This window comes from Hyperolius riggenbachi, chromosome 2, assembly GCF_040937935.1.
Source record: "Hyperolius riggenbachi isolate aHypRig1 chromosome 2, aHypRig1.pri, whole genome shotgun sequence".
Classification (NCBI taxonomy): Eukaryota; Metazoa; Chordata; class Amphibia; order Anura; family Hyperoliidae; genus Hyperolius; species Hyperolius riggenbachi.
In genome coordinates, this window is record NC_090647.1 from 334,093,179 (window position 1) to 334,106,077 (window position 12,899).

At 41.2% G+C, this 12,899-nt stretch overlaps 1 protein-coding gene across 4 annotated transcripts in view; it reads right to left on the reverse strand.

The window, feature by feature from the left end:
• Window positions 1-12,899, reverse strand: part of SYNRG (synergin gamma) — a 115,236-nt gene that overhangs the window by 30,483 nt on the left and 71,854 nt on the right. For all 4 annotated transcript variants that reach the window (XM_068269374.1, XM_068269372.1, XM_068269373.1 and 1 more), the window contains exon 13: window positions 1,108-1,659. In XM_068269374.1, the coding sequence (XP_068125475.1) occupies window positions 1,108-1,659 (552 nt within the window). The remainder of the gene's footprint in view (window positions 1-1,107; window positions 1,660-12,899) is intronic.

Consider the following 12,899-nt stretch of genomic DNA (forward strand, 5'->3'; position numbering starts at 1 on the left):
GTTTTCTCTTAGGTGATATTTTCACGACTTATCAATAAAATGCCTTTTAAACCACCAGCAAGCAAGAAAATATTAAAAATAATTTTTATAGTACTTTTTTATATACTTTTTGGTACTTTTTCAATTGCAAAGTGCTGTAAAATTATTTTAAAGAGATGATGAAAAATTATCTCCTAGGAGAAAACTCAAGAGAAAAAGTGATAGGCCACTGGCCCTTATTCAATTCACCTTTTTCTCCTAAGTTTTCTCCTAGGAGATAAGTCATCTTCTGTTTAAAATAACTTTTTGGCACTCTGCAACTGAAAAAAGAAGAACTAAAAAGTAGGTGAAAAAGTGATGTCAAAATTATTCTGAGTATTTTCCTGCTTGCTGGTGGCTTAAAAGGCCTTTTATTGATAAGGAATGAAAATATCATCTGGGAGAAAACTTAGGTGAAAAAGTGAATTGTATTTAGCCCACTGAGTCTGCGGCAGGACGCAGCCTCACCTCTCATACAAATTAACACCCTGCCTGCTTTTCAGTTAGTAGGTATTCCATCAATCCACCTATCCCAAGTTTGTCTTCCCTACTCTTCCCCACTATGTGTTCCACTATGCTCTTCATTTCTTATCTCTGTCCTGTATAACTCCCTCCACTGGTGTCCTATCCACCTCACGTCTTACATACCCCATCTTGTTAGTTTATATGCCCCATCTACATTTGCCTTTACATAAAGTGTACTCTTCCAGTGCTCAGTCTGACCTCCTTTTCATACACACTCCCTATAATTCCCACCTCTTTATCTACAATATTAACCTCTCCTCACAACCCCACTTACCGGTTCTATCATCACAGTGTGTACTCATTACCTATCCTCTGTCCCCTCATCACACAAGCAAGTCTTGCTATTGACCCAGGCACCTATCATGGCCTTCCCTAATGCCCTCAGGTATCCTGGGTACTCGTCCATTAGAGGTCTGTCTGGTTGCAACTGAAGTAGCAAGAAGCTATTGAACAGTCAGTGCATGAATGTGTAACTACTGAGCACACTCCAATCCTTGCACCGCCATGCATGTTTTTGTGATTTATTCCATCTATATGATCTGGGGACTTTAAAAACAGACTTACCCTGAGCACAAAGATCCAATGTTTCAAGTTCTGTCTTTATCATTTCTTCACTTGATTTCATTTTCCCTTGAGCATTAGCCAGAAGAAAGTCAAATTTACTTATTTTGGGTTTTTCACTTTGGAATTCTCCAAAATCATCTGTATTCTTCATCTCTGAAGACACACCGCTTAAAGGCAAATCACGGCTTTCTTCACCATGCCCCACACTGAGGGAAGAGGCTTCCTCAAGGCCAGTGGAGAACATGTCATTATTCACTTTCTCAACATGTAGTTTAGTGCTTGTTCCAAATGCTAAGTTGTCCTCTGGAGCATGGAGGTCACTAGAGAACGTGGTCACTTTTGATATGGTTGTCATGGTAAGATTTTCAGTACTTCCAAATGAGGTTTCCTTCTTGGAGAACACTGAAGTAGAAGAACCAGCACTGTACTCAGTGCTGAAAAAAAGGTCTGTGTGTTTTTTGCTTGTGGGCGCGTTGTCCTTCTCTGACCAATCGGAAATTGTCAGACTGCTTAGTAGAGAGCTATTGTTGTCATTGGTGCCTTTAAAATCATCTACATACAAAATGAAAAAGAATAACCTATGTGTAGGAAGCTGATCACAATGCAAAAAATCCACCACCATGCAAAGACAAATCATTCACATTAGCCTGAATCTTTTTCTTACAAGAACTTGTTCAGTACTCAAACACTTATCCTAGGGCTAGGCAAAGCCCAATGGTCAGGTTCTTTAAGTATTGCAATTCTGGGCACAGAACATTGATATTCTGTTGCACCTCTTCTTACCTTAGCTCCTCTTCTGAGATGGGACCCGTCTTCCCTATTCTGTGATTAGATAACCCTACGCAAGTTAGAGGGTAGAGGGTCTGTCTATCAAAGCGGCTCTCACTGCTTTGCCAGGGCTCCTGTGACTGGAAGCAGCTGCAAGCTACATTAGTCATCTAACCGAATGTTGGCAGCAGAGAACACAGATGCCCCAACCGTAGAGGAGGGGTTGCTGTGAAAAGAGGTAAGATTTCTACTACACACTTCCAGGAACTGTCATTAGCGGTTTAATGTCTATATAAGTACCTAGCATATTGTGCGGGTGACCCAGTGCAGGGCCAAAGAGGAATTTATTGCTCTGATTTTGTATGACATTGCTATGCTGTACTCCCTTGATTAGGGTGCTGGAAGCCTCCAGAAATTCTTCATGGCCTCTCTAAAGGACAGTACATGCTGCTGAGCTGAGATTGCATATTTGTATGAGAATCAGCGGACAGATACTGCTTGTATGGTGCTCTGCATGGAAAAGGGCTGTGACCAGTATGTAAAGAATGAAAGTACGCTGAAGTTTCCAAATCCTAAACTGCTTAAAGAGAACCCGAGGTGCGTTTAAAGAATGTTATCTGCATACAGAGGCTGGATCTGCCTATGCAGCCCAGCCTCTGTTGCTATCCCAAACCCCACTAAGGTCCCCCTGCACTCTGCAATCCCTCATAAATCACAGCCGTGCTATGAGGCTCTGTTTACATCTGTAGTGTCAGTCTCAGCTGCTCCCCCGCCTCCTGCATAGCTCCGGTCCCTGCCCCCATTCCTTCCCTCCAATCAGCAGGGAGGGAAGGGATGCAGGCGGGGCCGGAGTTCTGCAGGAGGCGGGGAGAGCAGCAGACTGACATTATAGAGATAAACACAGCCAGCTCTGACAAGCTGTTTGTCAGCAGCGTGGCTGTGATTTACGAGGGATTGCAGAGTGCAGGGGGACCTTAGGGGGGTTTGAGATAGCAACAGAGGCTGGGCTGTATAGGCAGATCCAGCCTCTGTATGCAGATAACATTCTTCAAACCCACCTCGGGTTCTCTTTAAGTATCTATTCTAATGACAGCTGGGACAGATGAGTTTAAGCACTAGATAGACACTCAGATTAACCCAGCTGCAAAAATCCATGGTTCAGCAGGTTTGTTATAGAATCTTGTTCTTTTTCAATTGTTCACGGTCCTGTTAAAGGACTACAAGTTGCACTATAGAAAATGTAACTAAATGTAACTGTAGGCAGAGCTATTGTTGTGGATTTGCAGAGGCCAAGGGAATCCAATTTCTAAATTCTAAAACAGATCATTATTTTGAAACCTTACCACAGTCTGAGCATGAGTGCCAAGATAACTTTCTGAAACCTTATTTCAATAGGTCACCTGTAGCAGTAGAGTACTATACCATCGGTGTTCTCCCCAGGCTCTTTTAGCCGGGTGTTCCACCCAGCTAATTTTGGTGAGCACCCGGCTGTCATTGGCTTGCCTCCTCCTATGCTGTAAGCAGAGTCGCACCCCGCCCAGCTACTTTTTCAGGTCACCCAGCTGATAACAACTTTTGGGGAGAACACTGACCGTGTTAGCCATCAGCTAAAGCACAGAGTTTTGAATCATCCTGATACCATTTGCTGGTCAACGTTAAAAGATTATATAAGAAAAAAAAAAGTTTGAAAAAGATCTATATATTGGGTATCATCCAGATTCAAAGCTTTATGGAACATGTAACGCTTTAGGCCTGGTTCACACATAAATCTGTACATTTTCGCTCCAGTTCAGTCCTGTCAGCTTTGCATCAGTTTACTATCATTTTTACCTAATTGGACTGAAATGTACACCTTTTATATATGAACACAGACATAGAAAACTGATACAAAACTAATACAAAACGGACAAGATTGGACTGAAATTGTACATCTTTTATGTGTGAACGCAGCCATAGAAACACATACAAAACTGACAGGACTGGACCGGAAATGTAATGTACAGATTTATGTGTGAACACATCCATAGAAACACATAAAATGGTAGCACTATATAAACACACAATAAATAAATGAAATGAAAAGGTATGCCCAACATTACTTGTTATCATGAATAATTCCCCCCCTCCCCGCCTCTTTTTTTTTTTAAATTTTGTCTGAGAACCAAAGAGATAGGTCTAAAGAATTTAGTAGAATAAATGGTCGCTCTACTGAAATAGTGACTGTTACAATTTAATTATTATATTTAGAGCTCCAAACAACTCCTCTTTTGTGATATGCAGGGATGTAGGGGACAACACATTCACACATACATCACCCCTGCCATCATGCATAAGAGATTGAGGCTACGTTTCCACTGTAGCGTGACATTTTCGCCTGCAAAAAATCATATAAGATTTTTCTGTTTGGGGAAAATTTGCATGTAAGTTTGTACGCGTTTTTATGCGAATTTTCGTACACGAAAATTCGCATTAGTTAAATATGCATAATCTGCCTAGTAACAGCTTAGTCATGACTGCTGACAACTTTCTGTAACCATGAATAGACTGCGAATTTTGGGCAAGTAACGCGAAAATTCGCATTGCCTATACAAAGCATTGTACGCGAAACGTACGCAATGTCCGCAAAAATGATACAGGACCTCAGATTTTTTCATGCATACGAACGCTAACGAAAATTCGCACTGAATGGAAACAGCCCCATTCACCACCATTAGTTGCAAAATCAATGCAAATTTTCTGAGAGAAAAACCTGACACAAAACACACAAGTGGAAACCTAGCCTGAACAAAAAACCGTTAACCAATCAAAGATGTATACCAATCCTGTGTCCTGAGCACGTGTACACCATTCTGAACAACATGTGCAGGACCACTCAATATTTACCAGCACATTTGATTGCACAAAACCAAGAAAAACATTGATTGGTCATTTCTGGCCATTGGTCTGCAGCAGAATTCACTTTTAATCAGCAGACAATCTGAACATTTTGAATAGAGAAAGGGCCCATTTCCACCAGTATACTGTACATTTTACATTTGAAGTTGCAGATGCAAATTGAATGCGATTTGGAAACCGCATGCTTTTTCATGTGCATTTTTTATGCAAAGGAAAACAGGAAGAAACATTATAAATGGGAAAATGGCTGCAAAAATTTGCAGCACAAGCGCAAAAATTTGCATTTACAACAATTGACTTTCGTTAATTTTGATTCACATGCAGGCCAGTGCGTGGCATAGAAATCTGCAGAATGAAGTCCATATTTTTTCTGCATTGCAACTCATTTGGAAAAACGCATTCAATGGAAACAAATCCATTAAACTGTAGTGATTTCACGGTTAATGCGAAGATTCTAATTGCAATTTCACACTCAGTGGGAACGGGCCCAAAATGTTGCCTCACATGTACCAGCCATCGCAGGCCAATACAGTTTACAAACCAGTACTGATCCTTGGTGATAATGAAATAACAAGGAAGTAAATTCAAGGTTTTTTTGTTTAAAGTGTAGCTAAAAAAGGAAAGCAGACTTTCTATCAATAATGATCTAGTTAAGAAAAAGTTGTTATGTACTGTATATTTTGTGAAACTTGTCTGTTGTAACGCCCTTGCCCAGAACAGAAATGCCATGGCATGAACATCGGCTTTACACCAGCTATTCCTTGACTTATCCTATTCCTGACTTGTGAGCAATCGCACTTTCATGACAATTTAAAATAGGACAGAGCAGTGACGTGACTTAGGGCTGGTTCACACGGGTGGTAAATCAAACATTTTCCGCTGGCTGACAAAAACATCATTTAAAAAGGGATCTACCACCGCTCCATTCAAATTAATCAAACTACGTGTAGCATCTACACATCAGTTGCTGGTGGTGTGGTTGAAGGCCAGGAAACGACGCTTATGCTGAACGAAAGTGCCCATCTTCAGGAGCCCTCAAACTGCAAGAGGCAGTGTAACTTCACTGGGGGATAGCGCTGGAACGAAGGGACAAGAGGGGACAGGGAAGGCTCAATAGGGTCCAGAGTCTTTCCTTTCCATAGGTAAGTATCAGACTTTTTTATGCTATAGATTTGCTTTAAAAGCTTCAACGTATACAACTGGTGTTTGTGTTCGGAAAATCGTCAGCATTCAAACTCCGAGCAGATGCCTGTCTGAACCAGCCCTTAGATGTAGTACCCACGTATACAACATGTGACTGCTACCAATGATAGTGCCAAGAAGTAGGAAGATCTTAGTACAGCATAGTAAGATACAAGTGATAGGATTGGCAAATGACACACATTTGCTGGAAAAAAAACATTAAAAAAAATATCTCCCAAAACTCTTGACTCTCCAGACACTGCAAAAAACAGGTCAAGTTGATCATTAAATTCCCAGGCTGGCATTACATTCGGGGATTGTTAAAAACTTTGGAAGGAGAAAAAAAATGAAGGATGCAGCCTGTATAATGTGTCATTTGTTAAAGCGAAACTTCAGTCCCAGAAATGTTCCGTACTGATTTTTTAAAGAGAGAAAGACTAAAATCCAATACCTTATTATTAATAAATATTATTTAAATGATATACTGTATAGTGAAATGTTGATCTCCAATTACTGTATGTACCTTTGTCATCAGGCATCTGCCTGTGCCAAGACCTTTGAGTTGGTGTACCTAATCAACTTGTGAACAGGATGTTTATCTAATTAAGGGAAATTCTGAAGCAAGTTTAAAATCAAAAATGCAGACAACTATGAAAAGGGAAGGCTCTGAATCCTACAAGCAGTGTTGCCCAACCCTGTCCTCCAGGCCCACCAACAGTGCATGTTTTATGGAAATCCACAGAGGAAGTTAATCAGCTCTGCTGAGACACTAATTACCTCACCTGTGTATGTTTGTGGTTTTCTACAAAACATGCATTATTGGTGGGCCTTGAGGACAGGGTTGGGGAACTGTGCTATAGAGCCTTCCCCATCCAGTCTTTTTCCACTCGTTCCAGCGTCATCACCCCCGCTCTGTACTGTGCATGCACGTTCACACATCCACCCTACAGAACCACCTGTCTTTGGAAGCACTTGTAGTTACTCTGAAGCCTCTTAAAATTAATCTATACCTACACTATCAACCCATTTAAAACGCCGCTATCCCATGGCAGAATACCATAGTGCCATTTTCCTACTAACCAAAATCATGGCAGGGATGCAGTTTTCTTTTTGGACAGGAAACTATCCTTATCTGATGCTCATAAGAAAAAAACAAAAAGCTATGGTCACCTCAGGGCCACCATCAGGCATTTTTGGGCCTCATACTGGGCACACCTATTGCCCCCTCCCCCCCTCACTCCCCTCCACCCTCACATGGCAGATCACAATCTTTGAAGGACTGTACACATTAATGTCCATACATCCCATACACTCCCATGACTGGATGCATTCTGCGTATGCTCAGTTCATTAAGACTAACTGTGCTTACGCAGAACCCTCCCTGCTATGGGAGCACTATAGGGTAGGCACGTGGCCCAGAACAGTGCATGCGTAGTGCCCTGCAACCCAGCTGGATTGTGCAGACTTCACAGCAACACAACGGATCGGGCAGGGTGGGTATTGAGGAAGCTGATGGACTACAGGGCGCTGGAAGGAGCCCCAGCGAAGTAAAAATCTTTTTCTCCCATTTGTGTCAGGTATACTTTATTCACTAGCAGACTAAGGTAACTCCTGGATGAGCCGCCCGACACCTCTCATCACATTAATGGGCAGCCAGAAGGACAGGCACAGACTGCAGCTGGGGCTCGTGTGTGGCACTGTTCGCCAGGCCCCAGATTCACTCGGGCCCCATACAACAGTCCCCCCCCCCTTTTGATGCCCTGAAGGCAGCCCTGGGTCACCTATTACAGCCAGCTGACTATCGCAAGCCATTTTGCCACGTAGAGTATATAGAATGAGAATTGTCAAGAGTTTTCACCTTGTAGTTAGCTTGTAGTTCAGCGATTGATTTAAAGAGAACCAGAGACTAAGCACCCTCATGTATTTTATTACATTTATCAGTGGGGACATGACAGTAAACACCTACCCTGCTATTAGTTTAATTCTTATCTGCTTAATTAGTCTATTAGCAGCTGTGAAAAGAATCCCCGACTGGCTCAGTCTAGGTTTGACCTGGAATCATTATAGCTGAGTCACTCTTCTGTGGAGTCTTTTTAAGCCCCAGCCTGCCACCTCCTGGCTCAGATTTCCTGCTTTGCAAACTGAGAGCTGTGATGACATGGGAGGGGCTGCTGCTGCTGAGAGAGAATCTCTGAAACAGACACGTGTGGCTGCAATTTGATCTGTGTGCTCTGTGTGCACTCTGTCTGCATAGATACTGATGATGACTGCAGTTTCATTCCTATGAAAGAGATTTCCTACAGGCAGCTGCACATCATACAAAAATGAAAGCACACAGATGAAAGGCTGCATCCTTCCTCATATAGCCTAGATAGCAGCCTAGTCTCATATAGCCTAGGCAGCACATCCAGAACAACTCATAACCCGGAAGCAGAAGGGATTTGAGCCGGTGGCCATATTTGATTTTTCCTGGAGCAATAATGGATAAAAAAAACACTAAAAAAGGCACACCAGAGCGGCGAAATTATCAGGTAGAGCATTTATTCTTTACAAGCTATCGACTGATATGTTTATTTTGTGTGAAACGTTCATCTCTGGTTCCCTTTAAAGAATATTTGACAATGCTGCCAGTTTCCTACCTAGCTTGAAAAGATCCAGCCTGTTGTGTCAGTGCACATGACTACACAACAGTGACACTTAGATCATTACAGTCTGTCAGTGAAAAGAGACTATCACAATGAATGAAAACACCAACAGCACACGCCAAGTAGCTTCATAACTATTGCAATTTATTTATGTCCAGAAAAAAAAAAAAAAGTTAACACATTAAATGGCATTCATTGTCCAACAACAGTGAGCCAACTGGGTAATGAGGGCATCACCAACAGGATTATATTAGTTTAGAGCAATATTTTCCATGCTCTGTCATTAAGTTCAGCATACATACTGTAAGTATCATGAGGAAATAATAAAATTAAAAAAAAATTCTGACAATGCTATAACAGAGCTTTCTCTAAAAAAAAAAAAAAAAAAAAAAAAAGGCAACAAAAAATAAATACATAAACAGTTTTCCTTCTCTGCAGAAAAAATAACCACAGTAATACTGTGTTCCAGTAACAGAAAAACAAATATACATAATTATCTCAACGGATAACAATTTATCCTTCAGTACATAATAAATACAATGCATCAATGCATTTCAATGAAGTTTTCACCAGTGTAGGAACTTCAGAAATGGCCCACAGAAAGAGTCTAGTACAATGCACAAAGTACATGTCATGGCATTTCAATATTCAATGTAAAAAAATAAATACAAAAATAAGCTGATTCCAAAGTACAACACACTAAATGGAAAGCCAAACGGCACACAAACAATAAGGGTGACACAATGGGGCAGAAACTAAAGAAACAACCACAGACAAAAAAAACCTGACGAAAATGGTATGGCAAAAAAACAACAACAAAAAAAACTTGCAAAATAGGGTGGATAAATGGAAAAAAAATGTGGCAATTAAAAAAATCAAACATCTAAGCAGAGCAGAAGAAGAGATGCAGATCTTGTACAACGCAGCCTAAAACAACAGAACGTACTTAAGACATACGTATGTGGCAAATCATGAGCAACAGGGAGATGAAGAGAGAATGAAGGATTAAACCATATTAAATAAAGTCCAGATTTATACTCTGAACCATCGGTGTAAGCTTTTTTGAAGCTGAGTAGAATTTTCCAATGCACAAACATGGTTGTAATAGTGAAACACAAAATACAGAACAATAAGTTATATGTTATAAAAAAAAAGAAAAAAAAAAAGGTCTCAAAGCAAAAGAAACCAGTGAGCTTTAATATGTGTAAAGAAAATAAAAAAAGTGAATATTTCATATGTTCCTACATCAGATGCAGACAGTAAAGAATACCTATAACCTAACCTGATATGAGGAAAAGTAAAACTGTGAGAGCTTTATTCATTTTACCATTTCTCCTAAGTTTTCTCCTAGGAGTTCATTTTTCATCATCTCATTGAAATAACATTTCAGCACTTTGCAATAGAATAGTACCAAAAAGGTAAAACACAAGTATTTTCTTACTTGCTGGTGGCTTAAAAGGACTTTTATTGATAAGGTGTGAAAATATCATCTAGGAGACTACTTAGAAGACAAGGTGAAATGATTAGGGGCCTGAGGCCTTATGCTGGGAATACACGGCTCGATTCTGCCACTGGATTCTCCCACTTGATCGATTGCACAGGCGATTCTCTTATCTTCCGCTCATTTTTCTTATCTTTTTCCATGGTGTTCAATGCGGAATTGAGCGGGGAAACGATCGGGCGGGAGATCGGACATGTCGGAAATTATCTATCGAGCCATCTAAATGGCTCAGAATCGAGCCGTGTATTCCCAGCATTAGAGGTAGTGAAAGTTAAGGATGACTTTACATCTTCTAGTCTTACTACTGAATGAAATTGATGCCAGCATTTGATAAATTCTAGCACAAGGAAGGAAACTGGAAGAAAAGGAAGAGTAAAGCAGAGTAGGGGATTCCTCAACAGAATGCCAATAAGTGGAAGGAGATGGGCGTCTACAAATAAAGAACCAACTAAGTGCAAGTCACATAGGAGAAATTAGGACAACAGACCCAGATTACTATATGATAAATTGTGATAACTTAGGGAGGGTTCACACGTGGTCTACAGAAAACAACTGCTGTTTTCCAAACAATCCTTCATTTGTAATGCGCGTTTTAACAAGCACATCATCCACAATCTGTGGACAGCAGCTGACTGTTGGCAATAGGAATTGCATGCAGGGTGTGATAATATGCTGCAAGTTTTTTTCCCCCCCATGCAGGAACAGCACTTAGAAGTGAACCAGTACATTAATATGAGCCGCCACATATGGTGCGATTCTGCATGCGGGGAAACCACATGTGATTTCCTCAAGTGTGACCCCTGTCTTATGTTTTCAAGCTACACTGCCCATTATATATTCACACATTCAAGTCAGCATCACCATTTTTATACATTTATGCTGTATATCAGGGCGGTAGAGAGGATCATTGGTAGCCCCCTCCCCTCACTTGCCCGCCTTCACAACAAAAGACTGCGATCCAGGGCACTGAGGATTGCCAATGACCCTTCACACCCAGGCCACCGCTACTTTAGACTGCTTCTATTGGGTCGGAGGCTTCGGGCCATCCCCACAAAGACCACAAGACACAGAAACTCTTTCTTTCCCTCTGCTGTCAGCCTCCTAAATTCCCTCCACAGTGCAATCCACAATGAGCTGCGGCTCGGGCTCTGTCACTGGGTGAAACGACCATCCAGTCAACAGGCCCGCAAGACATTACTACTGTTGGTCACCTTATGTCACTTCAGGACTGTGGAACCTTATTATAACGTAAGGTGTGATGCGACTATGTATGATGTATGTTGTAATGCTTTTGATGTACACTATGTTGTAAACTGAAGTAGCGGTTGTTAATTGTTGCTCCGGGTTGTTGCTGCCATCTATATATGTGTTCTGGATGTCTTTTTCTTGAGCTATATGTACCGTGCCAAAACCAATTCCGGGCATGAATCAGTCATGCTTGGCGAAATAAAGGATTCTGATATTTCAATGATCCATTCATTATTTCAATTAGCCAAATCTATGGTAGTGAATATTTTTTTTCAGCAAAACCAGTTTAATTATATATAGAAATGTTATTCGGCCATTTTCATTTTTGCAACTTAAGGGTATACTTTTAGAATACAAGTTTTATTTATTGTGTTGGTTACTAAAATACATCTTCAAAATATTTCATTTTTTTAAAAAAGTTTATTTAGAAGTTCCATCTGCTGTACTGACTTGTAAAAAAAAAAGCCGGTTTTCAGAGCTGAAAATTCTCCTGCCTCGCACACACAATAGATAAACCTTGTCCATGCTTTTGCATTTAATCAGTCTAATGTAACGCTACATAAACCTACAAAAGTGTGGAACTTCTTAGCATCTCATTGACCACCCCCGGCGATGAACAAGTGGGATTGTCCTCTTTTGTTCTCCACACTGCAGGACACCATACAATTGTTTGCTAGCCCTTGACCCTCCTCCCCTTCCCAACAGCACAGCTTATCTGTACAGCACAATAACGGTTACAATAATCGATTAACCCTTTCCAATCCAATTTCTGGATTACACACGTCCCCCCAGCATCTAATATTTTCCAGGGTGAGGGGAGGAACAGGGGTGATCCAGAGAGGTGACCCAGCATCAGGGGGAGGGGCCACTGCCAGCTTGCGCACTGTAGCTCTGCCACAAGTTGCATACACACCAGCATATTTCTGTAATTATGCATGGTGGTGGAAGGTTGATCCACATAGGGTGATACCGTGCCAGACTAGATCCCCCAACAGCACCTCTGAGGCTGGCCATACATGTGTTAATTTTTGACATATCAGGCCATGATCGACCAGTGTATGGCTAGCTTTATTGTGCTCTGCAGAGCTGTCCTATCTGTAATAAGAGCAGTAAAACAGCAACCTTCTTGCACTAGTGCGGTAAAACAGCACCCTTCCTGCCCTAGTAAAAGTCTAAACAAGTATTAGATTTTCATGTACGACTTACATTTTTCAAATACTATTTTAGCACTAAATTCATATATAAACCGAACACAAAATAAACATTCCCTTAGCTGGTAAGTAAAGCCAACCTGCTCTGGAAATAAGTCTGTGGAACTCCCAACCACAGTCCATTTTATATTCTCCTAGTTGCTATCTGCAGCTTACTGAGTGCTTGAACAGCCTTTTCCTGCTGTGCCATGCAGGGAAACAGCCACATAGAAAAGAATGGAGAGACCCCCCCCCCCCCCCCCCACACACACACACACACACCTTATGTCAGTCCTGCTAATAAAGGATATAGCTTATAGCATCTGCAGGGCTCTGGTGATCAGTTGTGAAACACAACCAGCT